This window comes from Catharus ustulatus, chromosome W (assembly GCF_009819885.2).
Source record: "Catharus ustulatus isolate bCatUst1 chromosome W, bCatUst1.pri.v2, whole genome shotgun sequence".
NCBI classification, from domain to species: Eukaryota; Metazoa; Chordata; class Aves; order Passeriformes; family Turdidae; genus Catharus; species Catharus ustulatus.
Genome location: NC_046261.2, coordinates 7435569 through 7456476, shown reverse-complemented (window position 1 = coordinate 7456476; position 20908 = coordinate 7435569). Strand labels below are relative to the sequence as shown.

Here is a 20908-nt window from a genome sequence, read left to right as displayed (position 1 = left end):
AGGAGCCCAAAATACAGAATTTGAGGTGAAGCCTCACCAGTGCCCAGTACGGGGTAATGATCACTGTCTGAAGTACTAAGGCCTGAACAAGAGGCCCTTACTGATGTCTGAACAACGGGCCCTGAGCCATAGTTGGAGTTTTACTGAAAGTAATTGAACAATTGGTTTTCGCAACATTTTCTCCCTAAAGCTGATTCTACGTTCCTTTTAAAGCAGCAACCACCACACGTATGAAAATGCAGCTAGTCTGATCTGCAAATTGTGCCTGAAAGATCGGGTGACCTTCTACAACAGAATTATAGTGTTGGTGAATAAGGAAAGAGAACTTGGACTTGTGAAAAGCATTTGACACTGTTCCACACAACATCCTTGTCTATAAACTACAGAGACATGGATTTGATAGATGGATCCTCGATGGAGAAGGAATTGGCTGGATGGTCACACTCAAAGAGTTGTGGTCAATGGCTCAATGTCTAGGTGGAGACTGGTGACAAGTCACTTTCCTCAGGGGTCAGTATTGGGACTGATGCTGTTTAACATCTGTCTTAGGTTGCAATACAGGATGTGACCAAAAGTATCTATTCTATCACCATCTGTGGAGACCAGGTGGGACAGTAATCCTTATCTCCGTGGGAGATACTCTGCTAATGGGCCATCCATTGAAACCAGGTGGGGCAGTGTTCTTTATCTTTTCACAACCCATCCTTCCTCCAGGGAGGTATCTTCTGCTAATGGCCCATTGAGTCCCACTGTATGACTGATAAAATTACATCATCCCATTGGGAGATGCTCCAGCCAGGGAGAAGAGCCAAGCCTTTCCTACCAAGATAAAAACTGAGATTTTGGGATTCCAAGTGAGCCCTTTCTCCACTGGATTTCAAAGGAAAACCAGACTTCTTCACATCATCACTGGACCTTTGGAGGGAAACTGCACCCTTCTACAGGATCGCTGCTTCAACTGAACCACATCTGTCACTGCAAGAGGACTGTAGTCACCACTTAATGGGACTGCTACCAACACCCTGACTGACAGTGTGTTAGGTTGTATTCTGACTTTGTCAGTGTTTCGGGTTTGTTCCTTGTAGTACTGTATTTTTATTTTAATTTTCTTAATAAAGAACTGTTATTCCTAATTCCCATATCTTTGCCTGAGAGCCCCTCGATTTCAAAATTATAATTTGGAGGGAGGGGGTTTACATTCTCCATTTCAAAGAGAGGCTACTGCCTTTCTGAGCAGAAACCTGTCCTCCAAACCAAAACAACATCTTTGTTGAAAACATGGACAATGGGATTGAGGGTACCCTCAGCAAGTTTGCTGACACCACCAAGCTGTGAGGTGCAGCTGACATGCTGGAGGGAAGGGACGCAATCCAGAGGGATCTCAACAGGGTGGACCTGTGAAAAACACATGAAGATCAACAAAGCCAAATGCAATGTCCTGTACCTGGGGTCAGGGCAATCAAAGGAACAAGTATAAAATGGGTGGAAAATAGTTTGAGAGCAGCTCAGAGGAAGAAGACTTAGGGGTGTTGGAGGAGGAGAAGTAGCTCCGTCTGGGGTTACAATACAGGATGTGATAAAAGGTATCTATTCTATCACCATCTGTTGAGGGTGGGGGCAGTGATCCTTATCTCCATGGGAGATATTCTGCTAATGGGCCATCCATTGAATCCCGATGGGGCATTGTTCTTTATCTTTTCACAACCCATCCTTCCTCCAGCAAGTCATTTTCTGCTAATGGCCCATTGAGTCCCACTGTGTGACTGATAAAATTACTTCATCCCATTGGAAGTTGCTCCAGCCAGGGGGAAGAGCCCAACATTTCTTACCAAGATAAAACAGAGGTTTTGGGACACTAAGGTAGCCCCTTTTTCCACTGGACTCCAGAGGGAAATGGGACTCCTCATCATCACCGCTGGACCTCCGGTGGGAAACTGCACCTTCTACAGGACCACTGCTTCAACTGAACTACATCTGTCACTATAAGAGGACTGCAGCCACCATTTAATGGAACTGCTACCAACACCCTGCCTGACGGGGTATCAGGTTGTACTCTGTCAGGGTTTGGGATTTGTTCCTTTGTAGTACTGTATTTCTATTTTAATTTCCCTAGTAAAGAACTGTTATTCCTAATTCCCATATCTTTGCCTGAGAGCCGCTTGATTTCAAAATTATAATAATTTGGAGGGAGGGGGTTTACATTCTACATTTCAAAGAGAGTCTCCTGACTTTCTTAGCAGACACCTATCCTCCAAACTAGTACAAGCTCAACATTACTCAGCAATGTGCGCTTGCAGCCCAAAAAGCCAACCACGTTCATTTTTTGACCCTTTCAGACCTTTTGCAGACCCATTTTGACCCTTACAGCCTCATTTTTTAAGTTTCAAAAACTACATTCTCTTCTTCATCTATACCACTTCTGTCTCTCAGCACAATGATTAATTCTTAATTATTCTAGATACAACAAACTTTTAAAGTCCCACAATATTTTTCACTGTTCTGAAAAATTGACTACACATCTAGGAAGAACATAGGAATTACATGTGACTTACTTCTAGCATTTATAAATCCAATTCTCCAGTAAATTTTGTGTAATCTCTCCTTCTACAGAAGATGTATCAGCACACTTCCATCTTTTCTCACTAAAATGAATTCTTTTCCACAATGGCCATGAAACTTAACACTAGTTTCACACAAATTAGTTTTGGCACAGGCATATCCATTTGCCTATAAAGCGCTTCTTTTTTCCTCCCATAAAGATGAAACTAACACATTACTTCAAAACTTGATTATATACACACTATGAGCCTGAATCTGTTATCTTCTAAACTATGGATCTATATTGTTTCAAAGATCTCATGCACTCTGTGTGCATCAACTCAAGTCCTTCTCTGCAAGGCTGCTCTCAGTTCATCTCCAAGTCTACACTCATGTCTGGGGTTGCCTCAACCCAGGTGCAGCCTCTTGTACTTGAACTTGTTGAACTTTATGAGGTTCTCATGGGTGCACTTACCAAGTTTGTCCAGGTTCCTCTGAATGGCATCCCGTCATTCTGTTGTGTCAACTTCACCCTTCATCTTTGTGTCATCTGAAAACTTGCTGAGGGTGCACTTAATCTAACTATTGATGTCAGTGATAAAGATATTTAAGAACACCAGTCCCAAGACAGAGCCCTGAGGGGCACTGTCCCAGTGCAGCTGGTCTGAAGCTGCCTCCCAAACTCAACCAGCCTACAAGTAAACAAATCCCTGGGTGAGGCAATGATAAGTTAGATTCAAACTCAGAGGATCCCAACCAATCTCATTCAGCCCTAAATGCAGATGTATCATTGGCCAGGGAGCTGGGCAATGTTAAGACTTCAACCAGTCACATGTGTAAGTGTGGGAAATTTGAAGCCTCTGTTAAAAGGAGGCGCAGAACAATAAACAAGGCTGTTTGTTGATGACCCTCGGACAACCCCATTGTAATAGGACACCACTCATCACCGGTCTCCACCTGGAAATAGAGACATTGACCACAACTCTGGCTGCATCCACACCCTGGTTGCAGAGAGGGGGCAGAACTTAGTGCTATGTGGGTGTATTGGGTTTACATGGGTTGGTTTTGGTAGTGGGGGGGTTGCTACAGGGGTGGCTTCTGAGAGAAGCTGCTAGAAGTTTCCTCCATATCTAGCAGAGCCAATCCCTGGTTGCTCCAAAAATGGAAATGCCACTGGTCAAGGCTGGGCCTATTAGAAATAGTGGTAGCACCTCTGCAATAACATATTGTCTTAGTTTGCAATACAGGATGTGACCAAAAGTATGTATTCTATCATTATCTGTTGAACCCAGGTAGGACAGTGATCCTTATCTCAGTGGGAGATACTCTGCTAATGGGTCATCTGGTGAAACTAGGTGGGACAGTCATCTTTAGCTTTTCCACAACCCATCCTTCCTCTAGGAAGATATTGGCTGTTAATGGGCCATTGAGTCCCACTGTATGACTGATAAAATTACTTCATCCCATTGGGAGATGTTCCAACCAGGGGGAAGAGCCAAGCCCTTCCTACCTAGATAAAAAACTGAGATTTGGAACATCAGAGTAGCCTTTTTCCACTGGATTTCAAAGGAAAACCAGACCTTTCCACATCATCACTAGACCTTTGAAGGAAAACTGCACCCTTCTACAGGACCACTACTTCAACTGAACCGCATCTGTCACTGTAAGAGGACTGCAGCCACCATTTAATGGGAGTGCTACCAACACCCTGACTGACGGGGTGTCAGGTTGCATTCTGACTCTGTCAGTGTTTTGGGTGTCTTTCAAACCAAGACAGCAACGAGAGTAAAAAGGGATGATGAACTGACCATAATCCTCATTCCCTCCCTCCATGCACCGCTGGAGGGAGGAGGTAGAGATGGTAAGAAGGTAGGAGTGGGGGGAAGGTGATTTTAAGGGTTTATTTTACTTCTCATTATTCTGATCTGATTTTTTTAGCAACTAATTTAATTCATATCTCTAATTAGAACCTGTTTTGCCCATTATGGTATTTGATGAGTGATCTCTCCTGGTCCTTATGTCAACCCATGAACTCTTTGCTATATTTTCTCTCCCCTATTCAGTTGCAGAGGGGAGTGGCTTTAGTGGGTGCCTGGCATCTGGCCAGCCAGTGTCAACCCACTACAGTGGGTATGTCCAGTTTGTTATTCTATATCACTCACAACATCACTGGGGGGTGTGGTTTCAGGAGGAAAAGCTGGGCATCCCATTGGAAGTGCTCAATTTTGCCTCCCTCTATCTCCAATGGGAAGGTGTCAGTATCAGCCTCTGCAGACCTGGCCCCCCACAGTCACTGCTGGTCCTCCTGCTGTTTTCTCCAGAACATGTCTACAGGACTTGGTGCTGAAAGGAGAGCAGTGACAATGTGAACTGACAGTAGTGCTCAACTGACAGCACTAATGCAGAGGCTGCTGTGGGGGAAGGACCAGCAGGGGTGACCACAGCCCAGCCAAGTCCATCAATCCAAACAGAAGGGAGCCCAACTGAGCCAGAAAGAGCACAGAGGAGAAGTTGAAAAAGGTCACAGAAACCTGTGGGACCAACCTCCAGCACGGTGGTAGAAATGACAGCACAGATATCTGCACAGAACTGAGACCAGCAGAGTGGCAGCGCAACCCAACTCAAACGACCTAGCTTTCAGGGGCTTTGTTTGTCATTGTTTTTTTCATTGTTTTGGGCTGGGGGAGGGGGGTGCAGGAAATGCTAGCCACAAGACCCCCTTGCCAGTTTGCCTTTATTTTCAATGGCCACGTGAGTAGCATGCAAGAATTGTCACCACCTTGCCTTTGTCTGCAGAAGCCACATGGATGCAACCTATGGGGTGCACCTGCCATCTTGTTTTTCTTCCTGGTGATGAACATTATTTGTGGGTAAAAAACCTTCTCTTTTTGCATGCTTTTGCTATCAATCTTGCCATTGTTACTGTGCCTGTCTAATTCCATCACTTTATGCTTTCAGTAAATTGTTATCTCAACCCATAGTCTCTGCTTTTGTCCCTCCCTTACCAGAAGGGGTGTGGCTTATTTGGAGTTTAATTTCCAGATGGTGTTAAAACCAGCACAGTCCATCCAGCCAAATACTTATCCATGGAATAGTCTATCCTTCAAATCCATGTCTCTCCAATTTGGAGATAAGGATGTCATGTGGGACCATATGAAAGGCCTTACAGAAATCTAGATAGTTGATATTTTTCAGTCTTCCCTTGTCAACCATTGCCATCACTCATAGAAGGCCACCAGATTGGTCAGGCATGATTTGCCCTTAGTAAAGCCATTCTGGCTGCCTTGGATCACATTGTCTTTTAAATGCCTTAGCATATCTTCTAGGAGGATCTGTCCATAACTTTATCAGGCACAGAGGTGAGGTTCACCAGTCTGTAGTTCCCCAGGTCTTCCTTTCTCACCTTCTCAAAATCGGGACTTATGTTTCCCTTTCTCCAGTCACCAGGGACTTCAGTTGACTGCCATGATTTTTCAAATATGATGGATATAGCGTTAAATGGGGTCATGGTTGGAGACATGGCCCTTTAGTGATCTATATGACAAAAGCCTCTTTATTCTTCTCAACCCTTCTTAAATAGTGAGTTTTAATTCCCTGGCTCATGACAGCTGATTGGTGGGAGTTCAGACTGCTCAGCTCTCTGACCAGTGAGGTGTCCGCAGCTTAGGATGAAATGTCACTGGGTGAAATCTCTGTTTGGGTCTGAATATATCCTATCATTGTTCACCTAGGGGCCTGTTTATTAGACCAGGCTAATTTCACTAAATTTCTTATCTATGGCTGAATTAATTGCCTAGCTACAAGCTAGCTTGTGCCATGACAGATGGAGAGTGGCTTGGCAACAACATCAGCTAGTTTCCTCAGGACCCTGGGATGCATCTCGTCAGGCCCTATAGATTTGTGTCTATTCAGCATCATCAAGTGGTCCCAAACTTGCATTTCACTTACAGTGGGAGGGATTTCATTCCCCCCACACCCACCCAGAGGATCAGGGATTTGAGAGAGGTGGAAAGACTGACTGCCAATGAAGACCAAGGCAAAGAACTCATTGAGTACCTCAGCCTTCTTCATATCAGTTGCCACCAGTTCACCCTTCTCATTTATCAGGGCAGGTACACTATTCTTGACCTTTCTTTTCTGACCTATCTACTTACACAGAATCCCTTCTTGCTATTCCTCACATTCCTTGCCAAGTCCTATTCCCTATTTGCTTTGTCTTTTCTGACCCCATCCCTACCTCTCTGAACCATATCCCTATGCTCTCCCCAGGTCACCTGTCCTTGCTTCCACTGGCTGTGCATTTCTTTCTTACTCCTCAGTTTGAGGAGCATTTTGCTGGGATGATAGCCACAGCTTCAAGTTAAATCTCTATGAGTTCAGAATTTGTTGGGAACTGGAATAATCTCACAGACGGCTCTCAGAAGGAGCTGTAGTTTCCTACTCCTGGGTCAGTTGTCTTCAAAAATGCACTCACATGCCATCTCAGGCCTCCACACCAGGCTGCTGACTTGTGTTCCACATCCACCTCTGCCTATACAATCCCTTTGACATTCATCAGGCTACTCATGAGTGAGGATTATGGATAAAGGTATGAACTATGTATAAAAACACATCTGTGATCAGCAGGTCTGGACATTACAGTAATTTCACGATTATAAGCCACACTCTTTTGACTAAAATTTTGGTCCCAACCCGGAAGCACAGCTTATACAGTAATTTCAGGACCATAAGGCACACCGGATTATAAGGCGCACCTCCAGGAGTCAGCAAATTTTGCAACTTTGTACATTATATAAGGCTCACCGGACTATAAGGTGCACTTTTTTTTTGCCACGAAGATCCATACCGCGCTCAACAAAGTAACTAATTAGTAATGGAATCCCACGATCGTGGAGTTTAGTGGCAGGTGCTCAATTTGCAAACATTTTTCACAGATTGGCGTAGCCTTTAAACACAGTCCCAAGCGCCCGTTTTGTGTGCGGGTCCTGGCACTCCCGCCCGCCCCTGGTGCCGGCTGGCGAGGCGGGGCTCGGGGCGGTTGCGGCTTGCGGCGGCTCGGGGCTGCCGTGGCGCGGCCGCGGCACGCACTTCTGGGTTGGTTCGGGGTGGCCGCGGCTCGCAGTTTCTGCAGCAGCCCGCTCCCTCCGTCCCCATGCCGCCCTGATGCTCCGGGAGTCCCACGCCCCCCCGGGCTTTTCCCCCCGCGCTGGCGCAGCCCCGATGCTGGTGGGCTCGCCCCGTGCCGGCACAGCCCCGATGCCGGCGGCTTTCCCCCCCCCGCCCGGGCTGCGCCGTTGGGCTTTTTCCCCCCACGCCCAGGCTGTTCCGCCGCCACTGGCTTTCCCCCGGCCCCACGCTGCCCTGATGCCGCCGCCGGGCGGGCTCTACTTGGCTTGGGACTGTTGCGGGTTCGCGCTTCCAGGTTGGTAAATTTCCGAACTTTGTCCATATATAAGGCGCACCAGACTATAAGGCACACTTCCGGGTTCGGACCAAAATTTTAGTCAAAAGAGTGCGCCTTATAGTCATGAAATTACTGTACTCAGGAGCAGCCAATATATGAACGATATTCAGAAATTTGCCGACCCGGAAGTGCGAGCCGTGAGGGGGGGCGGAAGCGGGCAGGAGCAGGGCAGCCCCTGCTGGTAGGAGCCGCGTGGGGAGGGCGGGAGCAGGGCAGCCCCAGCCGGCAGGAGTCGCGAGGGGGGGGGGAGCGGGTGGGAGCGGGGCAGCCCCAGCCAGCAGGAGCCGCGCAGGGAGGGCAGGAGTGGGTAGCCGCAGGAGCCCCGAGCCTCGGCCACCCCAAGCCAACCTGGAAGTGCGAGCCGCGAGCCACAGCTGTGCCACGGCAGTCGCGAGCTGCAGCCGCCCCGAGCCAACCCGGAAATGTTAGTCGCGGCCCCAGCAGCCCCGAGCCGAGCCGCGAGTGGGAAGTGACCCCGCAGCAGTGCCGAGCCGCGAGGGGCAGCGCCGAGCCGAGCCCGCACAGCCCTAAGCCGAGCCAATAAACCTCGCGATTCTGTTACTAATTGGCAGTTTTTTGAAAGTTGCACGCGGATCCTCGCAGCAAACGAAAGTGCGGCTTATAATCCAGTGCGGCTTATATATGGACAAAGACCGAAACGTTGCCGACACCCGGAGGTGTGGTTTACAATCAGGTGCGGCTTATAATTGTGAAATTACTGTATATCTCAAAAATGAGAGATAGATACTGATGCCATGATGATTTTTTGCCTTTTCTTTTATATACCTTTTATATACCTTTTATATACCTTTTATATACCTTTTATATACCTTTTATGTATCCTCAGTGCTCTTAGTATGCATACTTGTAATTCCTTAAATAGGATAACTTAGCATAGTCCTGGTATTCTGTTAGGCCAGAAGACCAAACATCCTAGAGGCCTCGCAGTTGGAGACCAGAAAGCCCTACGCTATCTTGAGAAACCAAGGTCCTCTCTAGAATACATCCTGTAAACTAAGATTTGGCCCATCCAGGGGGGAATTCTTCGGGATGGGGGAATATCACACTATTCATTTAAGTCTCTAATTGGGGCATCTTTGTTAGATATGCTAATTTGCAAGGTCTATAAAATTGTATACGCAGTCTATCAGGGGTGTGCATTTCAGCATGCTCCATCTTGATGAAGTGTTACACCATAAGGATCCTTATTAAATACCAAGGTAAAAACCCTTTATCCCTTAACTGTGTCTGCCTCTCAATTTTAGGACCAAGGAAAAGGCATCAATACAGTTATGCTCACTACATCATCTCAGCAACTCCCTAGTATTCCAGAAACTGGTAAGCTACAGAATTCAATAAATACTGATAATTAATTAAGGGTTAATCTGACAATTTATAAGGGTCAGCCTTATACTGGACATTTTTACCAATATCTTAAAAAGTAGTGACTGTGGTTACAGTTACCTCCAAATCCTTTAACAAAACTGAATATTTCCAAAAGGCATGATGTAGCAGCAAGTTTGAGTCTCTTTGTTTACATAGAAATCACAGAATGGGTCAGGTTGGAAGGGACCATAGTAGGTCATCTGGTTCAACTTCCCCGTTCTAGCAGAATCATCCTAGAACACATTGCACAGGATTGTATCCAGACAGTTCTTGAATATCTCCAGTGAGGGAGACTCCATACACTCTCTGAGCAACCTGTTCCAATGTACAGTCACTGCACAGGAAGTTCTTCCTCACATTCAGGTGGAAGTTCCTGTGCATCAGGTTCTGCCCATTGCCTCATGTCCTATTGGTTGGCACTACCGAGAAGAACCTGGTCCATCTTCTTGTCATTCCCCCTTTAGATATTTATACACATTAATGAGGTCCTGTAAAGGACTTAAAGATCAGAGTTGCCTGTCTCAAACACTGTTACCACAGAAGGACTCCCATTGTGGAAAACTGTGTAAAGAAGCAACTGCTCATCTGCAACTACCAAAAGAAGCAACTGCTCAACTGCAACTACCAAAAGAAGCAACTGCTCAACTGCAACCACTGAAACCCCCTCAATCCATACTCCCTCCCTCCAATATGCCTCTAAGGATACCTGGAACTTGGACTGCAAGTCAAGCCATCTTGATAAAATAAGGGTGGTACTATTATCAAAGTGTTGTCTCAGGCATAGGGTGACGTAAACAAAGCAAAAGGGAGATAATTATCACTGATAACGAACACACAGAATCCACAAGGAAAGCCAACTCAGCAACTGTTCTGAAATCAGCTCTGATTGGGTAAAAGGTAATTCCAGCGGGGGTAGACCACAACCCACAGACTCAAAAGGACTAATTACAGAATTAACTAGGTTGGAAAGGACCTTTGAGATCATCAAGTCCAACCTGTGGCCTAACACTACCTTGTCAACTAGACCATGGAACAAAGTGCCACATCCAGTCTTTTCTTAAACACCTCCAGGGATGGTGCCACCATCATTTCTCTGGGCAGCTCATTTCAATGCCCTATCACTCTTTCCATGAAGAACTTTTCCTAATGTCCAGCCTAAACCTCCCCTGGTACAGCTTAAGACTGTCTTCTTGTTCTGTTGCTGGTTGCCTGGGAGAAAAAAACAACCCCCATCTGGCTATAACCTCCTTTCAGGTAGTTGTAGAGAGTGATAAGGTCTCCCCTGAGCCTCCTTTTCTCCAGGTTAAACAACCCCAGCTCCCTCAGCCACTCCTCATAAGACTTATGTTCTAGACTCTTCACCAGCCTTGTTGCCCTTAGCATTACAAGGGAGGGAATAATTTAACCAATAGAATAAGAGAACTGTGTAGTCAATTAGCCAATGAGCATTAATCCCTTTGCAAAAATGTATAACGAAAAGTTTTGAACAACCTCAAGACCCCCACCACTGAGAAGTCCAGGGCGAAGAAGGACCAACAGGACACTGTCAGATACATGGGTGGTGACTATCTTCTGCTTGATCTGTCTGTTTCTCCCTTATCTTTGCTATTTCTTTCTCTCTACCTCAACTTTTACTGTTAAATAAAATCCATACTACTGACTTCAGTATATGGTCTGGTTTGCACTTTAATTTAGGTAGAAGCATCTCTCAATGAGATCTTAACAGTTTCCCTCTCAGTTGTCTCTTCTCAAGGCTGAACAGACCCAACTCCCTCAGCCTTTCTAGTTTCCTTTCACTACAGTCTCTCAGTTATAACCCTTTGATCATAGCTCTCCAGAGGATGGCAGGGATGGTACTAACAAATATTAAAATGATCCATTGCCCCAAGAATAGAAAAATGTTATCCCTGTATGTTTCCCTCAAAAACAGGAATTAAGAGAGAACTCTGACCTCCTTCCTTTAGTCAGTCCTTAATGATTTACTAAAATAAATTCAACTATCCAAATTGTGCTAGTGGTCTTTTATAAGGAAGGTAGAGATCACACTACAGAAAATTGCAATCAACAAGAGAGTAGCAAAGAATATTGCCATAAAAACATTCTGCACACTAAAGTAGCATTTTAAGAACACCTAAAGGTCAAGTCACAAAATCAATTGGGGAAGGGAAGTGTTCTTTGGACAAAAGCAGGAAGATTTGTTTGTCTGAAAAAACCTGAAACCTACAAACCAAGTGCCTGATATTCAAACAGACACATTCAAACATATCCTCTTAAGAGAACCCACCACGGTAAAAGCCTTGAGGATGAGGCAGTCTGCAGTCTACTATATTCTCTTCTCTTCTAAAAATATCTAGAGTTCTCCCAAAACGGGTCATGAATTATTATTAGATGTATGTTGAACATGTATAGAAGCTCCAAGCTAACAAATTCATTTCACAAGCACTCCAGTCAACAAATAAGATGGGTACATCAAAAGACATTGTTTCAGTCTTTTTTTAAACTACTGATACCTATTCTTTTAAGTGATAAAAGTACAGTCCTATAGTTGGCCTGAAATCAAATTCCTTTTCCCTCCATATTTCCTGTATTACTTCTGGCAAACAAGTCAGGTGCATATATAATTCCAAAGGTATTTAGGTACCCAATCCCAAATAGAGTCTATCAATACTTATGCATATCCAGATTAGCGATTATAGTGCCTTGGAAAATGCAGATCACAGCTCCAGCTCAAGCCTGGAGGAGATAAATGAAGAGCCACCTCTGCTATTTACACTGGGGGTTTAGCCACCTATGTAGTTACATCCTTTGAGAGACCTTGGAATGAGAGCTGAAAACAAGTGAGGATGCTAAACAAGAAAACATGCAGACATACGTAAAAAGTTTTTTTAAAAATATAAATGTTCAATTTAGGATTAAGAAGGGTTGTCTTATTTTTTTCTAAGATTAAGATTGAACACTGTTGTCCTCAAATAAAGAAACTCAATTCTTTCCATGAGATTTTTATAACTGAGCTCCTCAGCTACACTACAGCCCCTTTGATCCAAGAAGTGTTAATGCTGGAAGAAGCCCTAGCATAGGAAATTCTATGGCAATTGCAACAGTTCAAGCATCAGACCATTCTCAACACTAAAGTCTAACTCAGAGTGGTTCCTATTTAACTAACTTTTATTCATTCTGTAGGATGGTCTAGGTCGGGGGGATTCAGTGTCTATGTAGTATTCCCTCAGCAGCACTTCTGCAGGTGTGGATACTGTAAGAAGGACAATGTTCTTCTTACAAAGAAACTTACAGATAGTGAATATATTAGGGGAAAGTCCATAAATGCAATATAAAAGATATTCAACTGAAGATAAAATAGGTCTGAAAAGAAATACTGGGTTTCAGCTTCACAGGCACAGTTTTCCCGGTTAGAAAGTGGTTAATGAATTTTCAAAGTTTCAATAAAAATTAGCATTTATAAAAAACCCCAGTAGTTATTCATCATTCTCCCTTCAGCTTGCAGTAAGGGCCCTCTCCTGAGGGCGCCGAGCCTCGCCAGGCGCCATGCAAGCACCGGGCCAGCTCCCCGTACGCAAGGGCCGAAATTGATGAGGGGGGGAAGAGGGCAGGGGAGAAGAGTGCGTATGTATCCCACCAACAGCACAACCCACACAGCAGCGATGGAAAGCAGGCTCGCTGAGCAGCGCCACACCGCCCCACTCCCCCGCCCCGGCCACACACACACACAACACATACACACACTCCGCAAAGTGACAGGGAGAGATAGCAGCGCCACGGGGCACGCCACCGACTCCCTCCGACCGCTTTTCAGGGTGGCCCTGATCGCTCTCTAGGGAAGGAGCAGGCAGCCGCAGGGCCTGGCGGGCAGCCTGCCGCCTCAGCGGGAGGCGCTGACGGCTTCCCCCCGCCCCAGCAAGCATCAAAGGGTGCGGCGAGGACTCCCCGTGAGAAAAGGCCGTAGGACAGGAGTGGGCGAGGGTCGCCCCCCCTGCAAAAGGGGTCAGTCGGAATCTTGGCCTGAGTCTTTCCCGCAGCCGTTTCTCTCCCTCCTCACCCGCAGCTCCTCGAAATCCGACATTTTCTACCCGCTGCTGGTGCTGCTGCCGCCGCCGGGCCCCACCAGCCACCATCGTGCACCCCGTGCGCGCCCTCGGCAAGTGACGGAGGAGGGCAGCTCCGGCGACGAGGGGGAGGGCGCTCCACTCCTCTATGGCGGCCCGCCTCTCCCGCTCTGAGGGAAATCGTGAGAAGAAAGTCGTCATGTTTAGTACGGAAACACCCGCCGGTACCGGGCCAGGACCCTCCACGCCCATAGCGGTTCCAAGCAGGCCCCAACCGGCGAGGTGATAGGGAAGAGGCAGCTCCTCCGTCCCCGCCGAGCTCCGGCAGCAGCTCCAGGCCTGTCAGGAAAGCTGAGCACTCCAGAGACATGATCCCGGTAGGATCGCACCCCTTGGGGCTGCCACACTCCCTCTCTACAGGATTAACACCGCAGAGAACATACTCGGCTGTTAAAAAAAAAAAAAAAAAAAAGAAAAAAAAGAAAAAAAAGAAAAAATAATAATCCAGGCTTGCGCTTTAAGTGGATTGAATGGAAAGGTTGTGCTTGCACCATTTCACAGCTTTCTTAGTTTTATCCATGTAATCAACAGCATTTCTGTTATAATGATGATGTAGCACTTTTTATTAATAAAAAATAAAGCAAAAATGTCACCAAATTGTCAGGAAAATTAATCCACAAGCACCAGAGGTTTATGTCAGAGGTTTATGTCTAAAAAGGAGACAGAGGACTCCTGTAACTTTATTCAAATAAAGGGAGAGACCCTGGGGCATTTCCCACCGGCTCTCTCAAATTGTTAGAGGACACAGCTTCCTTTTTACCCTAATTTCCCGACCACATTTCCCTCTCTCTTTTCCCATTGGCTGAGGTACTTGAGAGGTACAGACTTCCCAAAATGCCTAATAACTAAGACCCCCTTCTAATGTATACCCCCTCTTTTTCTTTTTCCTTGTCTCTGTTCTTTTTCTCTAAATCCAGAGATTTAGCACAGTCTTGAGTGAGTAACAGTCTGTGTCAATTGGTGGAATTGAAGCAAAAATCAAAGGGTTAAGAGCTTAGCTGAGGGATAGAAGCTATACATACAATGATTATAGTAGAAGCAATGTAGAAAGTGACTGAGCCAGTAGAGCTAAGACAATAAATCACTTGCTTGGCTTTGTTGTGTCAAGACGAGCAGTTGGGATATTGCAAAAGTGAAGGAACTGTAACTGCACCTGGGCCCTGAAACCAGCCATAACCAGGTTGGGAGCTTGAACTATGGCCAAAGGGCCCAAGAACCTAGCAACAAGACAAAGATGAAAATTTGAAGGTGAGAAAGACTCCCTGACTTCATCATTACAAGACCAAGACCACTGACCCATTTCAAACACCCACTGACAAATTTGAAGGAAGGAACTGTGCAAGCATAAAAGGACTTTGAGCTAATTTTAATATGAAGTGGGGCTAGGCAAGGTTAGGTAATGCATATGTATAGGCATATTGGGTAATTATATGAATATGTAAGACTTTTGTGGATAAAAGAAGGCAAGAGCCCTGTGTACTTTGCACATTCCTGTGGGAGATTTCTCCCCTGTGTGCCAGGCATCGTAATAATCATTCCACTTTCTAACTTTAACTGATTAGAGAGTCTTTGTTTCTGCATCAGAATTCCTATGGAATTTATGGTTCCCCCATTGCTTCTTTCACCTCTCCATATCTGGCCTTATCTACCATCAAGCCCACAGTGTGTTTGTAAAGACACCTCCTTCTCATTCCTTTAGACAGTAAGCTTCAAAACTGAATTATGAGCTTCTGACTGTAAGGGAAATTTTGAGACATTCACAGAAAAATAAACAACAAAGTGTTGCAAAAAATATTAGTTTCCAAAGCAGTCAGAGAATGTTATTTGGTTCACAATAATTACCTAGCCACAATATTCAGTTTCCTTGGCAACTGGGCCCTTAAACCAAGCAATTTATAGCAAGGAAAAAAAAAAGGAGACTGAGCTAACAGAGGCAAGCAGGCAAGCAACCAAGCCAACCCAAAGAAGATGCTGAAGAGAGATACTAGAAAAAAGTCTGAAATGCCAAATATATTTGCACATATTAACCAAAATTTGTGCATGACCAATGGATTCAAAGCAGTAACTACAACCATAAGGTATCTCAGAACAAATATGAGTACACTACACCCAGAGTTTCCTAATCAACCAATAGATATGACACATCAGCAGCAAATTTGGCTGGGAGGGAGAGAACAAATAGCTGAGTTTTTCTATAGGATATTGATGTTTGCCATACACACTAGCAATGGTCACTTAATACTACTATAAAGTCTGGGCACGAAGGAACTCAGTAATTAACATTATTATCACTAATTTTGCAATAGTTTTTTCAGGCAGGCTTTCCTTTTTCTTTACTGTCACCTAGTCCAAGATAAACCTTAGGTCTGTTAAAGTTTTTAACCATAACCACAGATAGGTAGTCCTCTGCATAAACTGATTCTGTGTTTGATCTCAGAACAGTAATTTCTTGACAGTGTAAAAAAAGGACTTCAGTAATTTCCAACTCCTTCTGTTAGTCAAAACCAGGAATACTAAAATTGTTGAAAAATGTGAAATATGTAAAACTTTCTTAAGAAAAGACGTTTTTAATGTTTAATCTTTCAAGCCTAATCAACAAGGAAGGAAATTGAATCCATGAAATGGAGAGCAGTTACCAAGCTCTAAGTGATGCCCAGGTGTTAGAAAGACAAACTATTTATTGGTAGAATTGTCTTGTTACAGTTTAGGCCTTGACATGTTACAATAATTTCAGACCTAGGGGGAGGTTAATAAAGTTTGGGAAGAAGGATGTACCACTGATAGTGTGTTGCTATCAAGCTAGGAGAAGCAAGATAGCACACATGGGCAGTTTCTAGAGAAGAGGGCTGTTTATTGACTAAAAATGTGGACATATTTATAATGAGAATTGCAAAGCTCAGGCAGAACAGAGAATTATTGGACAGAATAGGAAAACAATCTCTGTCATGTACTCACAGTACAATTACTTCTAAAACAACAGGTGTCTAATCTATGTTTTTCTTTTTCTGCCTGGGAATGTCTGCAGCCCCAGAGCTGTGCATTCATAACAACCTGGGAAGGTTTAAGCTATCTATGAGAAACAAGAACTGTGTACTTTTCACAGCCTGAGAAAATCCTGACTGAAATTTTCCTAGGCCACAAACAGTGTCTGCAGGTCCCCCTTTTTAAATTAAAAAAGAAAGAAAGAAAGAAAGAAAAGTGTTTGTAATCCCCTACATGGCCCTTGCAGAGGAGAACAAACACATCTCAAGAGACCTGACGACATCCGAGGTGTCAAGGGAAATTTCAAGCCTAGTGTCTTTTCCCTACAAAATACAATAACAAAGAACCCGTCACCACTCACCAAACTTATCTCTAATGCATTTCAGAAAACTTGTCTAATAATGTCCCAGAATTTAAAGTAGTTTCAAGGGAAAACAGGCAAATGTTCATCCTCTACTTGTAGAGGGTCTGGCTGGCTGGTGATTGGCATATTGATCATCATTTGAAGGCTGTACATCGGCCGCATTATGTTTCTGATGTCGCAGGTCGGGGCGGACACATCTTGCAGGTAGCCAGCATATCCCGGTGTTGGTTGAGACGCAAGCATACCCATGGCCCCAAATGATAAGGTCATGTGGGCCCTCCCACTTATTCGTGGTCAAGTCCCGTATGAAGACCTTTACCTGAGGCAGCCGTGTCTCGTCTGCAGCCTGCAATGAAGTGAAATGATTCACAATAACAGGATTATTGGAATCTCATGGAACAGTAAGATGATTGATGGTGTACAATGCTTTCTCCAACCAGCTCTGTGGTGTTTCCCCAGCCATTCCCCTTTTTTGTTTTTCAAGAACACGCTGCAAGGTACCATGAGCGTGTTCGACAATGGCCTGACCTGTTGGAGCATGCGGAGTGTCAAACTTGTGTGAGATTCTCCACATCTGCAAAAACTGCCTCATTTTCTGAGAGACATAAGCAGGGCCATTGTCAGTGTTCACAGCGGAAGGTATGCCCAAGATTGCAAAAGCCATCCTCCAATGGGCAATCACATCACGACCTTTTTCCCCGGTGTGAGCAGATGCCTGTTGTAACCCTGTATCCAAGATGTATTAAAAATGGTATGTCCCTTAATTCCTGTGACCCCTGTAAAATCTATGGACTGACCCCTCTGTTATCCTATTGGCAGGAAGCCAAGTTTCCCCTCCCCTTTCCTGGGTATTCAGGGCAATTCTCACTCTATTCAGGTTTTGCCATCCCCTCCCCCAAGCTATCAAGCTAGCACAGAGGGGGGTGGGTGTGGAAAAACTAGTTCTACAGGTTTTACACAACCTCTTTCTGAGATAAGGGCTTCGGCCTCGGCACCGCCCATCGCTCAGGACACTGTCCCGGTGGAGGCACATAATCAACAGATAACACAGCCCAGAATACAGCCCATCCCATCTGTGGCTCCTGTCATTTATACGGGTAGGAGAAATGGCAGGAGAACATATCAGCCACTACCATACCAAGATAAAAAGGAAATTTGTAAGATTCAAAGAGAATTTGGCAGACACAGTGAAATGTTTAAAGGATTTTTAAGAGCAACATTTAGTTCTCATGAGATGGTACCTAATGATATTAAAGATTTATTCAGATGTTTGTTATCCCCTTCTGAATTTGATTTGTGGGAAAGTATTTGGAAAAGATCTTTAAGAGTACTTTTGCAAGAACTACAACAAAGCCCAGAAAGTGCAAAAGATGAAGATGATAATAATATTACACAGGAACACCTAACAGGAGAAGGAGAGTACCAAAACCCTGATAAACAGGCACGCTTATTAACTAAATTTGTTTTAGATAAGATCTCTCTAGCAGCAGAAAAAGCTTTCCATCAATTACCTACTACTGAAGTTACAGGTAGTTATGTTAATATTAAACAGTTTCCTTCAGAAAGTTTCTTGCAGTTTCTGGATCGCCTCCGTGCACAGGTGGAGAGACAAGTCTCGGACCCAAAAGTGCAGGCAGAGCTACTAAAGGAGATGGCTCAGAAAAACGCTAATGAATCATGTCGCAGGGTCATACTTAGTCTTCCCCTCGACCCACCACCTAGCTTAGCACAGATGATAGAAGCCTGCACCAGAAAAGCAGAACTGTTCAGTGCACCAGAGAGGAATCCAGGACCAGCACACTCACAATCTGCAGCAGCGATGACACCAGGACCAAGGAAGCAACCGGTACCACCACAGCAGCTGCAGCACATCACCTGCTTCCAGTGCAAGAAAACAGGACACTATGCAAGGGATTGCCCACACAGCCAGAAACAGAAGAAAACCAACAAACAAAAAAACTAGGTGTACAGCGCGTGCCCGCCATAAATACCATAACGCGCAAAGATATAAATACTGCGGGTTCCACACGGGAAAAAACCTCTCTCTTTAAAACTAAGGGGGAGGACGGGACAAATAGTGTGGGGGTTAATGATAGCATAAATGTTAAATATTCAATTAGCAAGGGTTGGACGCCTTTTAGTCGTCTCAATCTTAAGACCACTAAAAGTGTTTGTTTTATGTCAACAGAGTGGACAACAATTACAGTGGATCTGTCTAGCACTTCACTGGACCTGACGCTGTTGCATTTGGAACTGCGCTGTGAGTATTTAGTTATGGGGGACACAGCACACACACCCTTGGAGATGGAATTACTTCCATTATCCAAGAAGGAAAATGTCTCAGGTTTCGTTCTCTTAGCACGCTGCTCACAACCACCTTATTACCTGAACGAGGGACAAATCCTCGCCCAGGCCATCCCTGTTCCAAAGGAAATCACAGCAGAAGGAAAATCACCTGAAGTCTATTAGGCAGAGGTAGTGGGTGAGGAAAAACACTCTGTGGCATGCAATCTGACCCATGGTTCAGACCATCTCCATGTGGAGGGGGTACTGGACACAGGGGCAGATGTGACGATCATACCCGAAAGGATGTGACCGTCACAATGGGAATTGCAACCCGTGGCAGGCAAAATCCAAGGTATAGGGGGAATCAAATTGGCAAAAATATCAAAAAGCATCGTGCAAATTGAGGAGCCGGATGGAAAAATAGCTAGTGTCCGTCCGTTTGTTACAAACTATAAGTGCCCCCTGTGAGGAAGAGATACCATGTCTCAGTGGGGAATGAAAATGGTAATTCCCAAAAGTCCTCAGGATTTTTAAAGGCGGCCACTGAGGAGCGCCCTGCCCACAAATTGACATGGTTAGATGATTCTCCAATCTGGACAGCTCAGTGGTCGATGAGTAAAGAAAAACTTAAGGCGCTGGAGGAGCTTGTAGCAGAACAATTAACAAAAGGACACATAGAAGAAACTACAAGTCCTTGGAATTCCCCAGTATTTGTAATTAAGAAACCAGAGAAAGACAAATGGAGATTGTTACATGATCTCCGGGAAATAAACAAAATTATAGCAGACATGGGATCACTTCAACCAGGGATGCCCTCTCCAACGATGCTCCCTCAAAATTGGAAATTGGCAGTTTTAGATATTAAAGACTGTTTCTTTCAAATCCCTTTACACCCAGCAGATGCTCCACGGTTTGCCTTCTCTGTTCCCACTATCAACAGAGAAGCCCCAATGAAGCGCTACCACTGGAAAGTGCTCCCTCAAGGGATGAAGTGTAGTCCTTTTATATGCCAGTGGTATGTGGCCTCATTGCTGTCTCCAGTGCGTGCTCAGAGAAAGGAAGCTATCATCCTACATTATGTAGATGACTTGCTTGTGTGTGCCCCCGATGACTCTATACTCCAACACACGCTTAACCTAGTGGTTAAAGTTTTAACCTCTGCTGGATTTCAATTGCAGGAGGATAAAGTCCAAAGGATGCCACCTTGGAAGTACCTGGGCCTGGAAATCACTGCAAAGACCATTGTTCCTCAGAAATTGGACATTAATTGTAACCCAAAAACCTTAGCAGATCTCCATTCATTGTGTGAGTCTTTGAATTGGGTTAGGCCCTAGCTAGGCCTCACTAATGAAGACCTAGAGCCCCTTTTCAATTTATTGAAGGGGAAGAGAGAGCTGATTTCTCCCAGGGAACTGACCCCAGAGGCAAAAGCTGCAATCGAAAAAGTACAAAAAGCTCTGGCAGAGAGGCAGGCTCATCGCTACAAGCCTGAACTGCCTTTCAAATTCATAATTCTGAGAAAACTACCACACTTACACGGTTTAATATTCCAATAGATCGAAAGGCAGAAAAATTCGCTCTTAATCATAGAGTGGGTCTTCCTCTCCCACCAAAGATCCAAAACCATCACTAAGCCACAAGAACTCATAGCTCAGCTGATTCGTAAAGCAAAGATGAGACTGTATGAGCTGGCAGGTTGTGACTTCACATGTATTCACCTTCCAGTCAAACTCTCCGAAGAGAGAAGGAACTCTCCTGAGAGGCTGA

General features: G+C 44.9%; 1 protein-coding gene across 4 annotated transcripts in view; it reads right to left on the bottom strand.

Annotated features, from left to right (window-relative positions):
• The window catches only part of LOC117005064 (E3 SUMO-protein ligase PIAS2-like), a 34493-nt gene extending 20687 nt beyond the window's left edge, over positions 1-13806 (bottom strand). For 3 of the 4 annotated variants that reach the window (XM_033076303.1, XM_033076300.1, XM_033076301.1), the window contains exon 1: positions 13443-13806. In XM_033076303.1, coding sequence (XP_032932194.1) covers positions 13443-13466 — 24 coding nt within the window. In that variant the 5' untranslated portion in view covers positions 13467-13806. The remainder of the gene's footprint in view (positions 1-13442) is intronic. The other variant, XR_004419759.1, reaches the window with a different exon arrangement.
• Positions 13807-20908: the final 7102 nt, after the last annotated feature.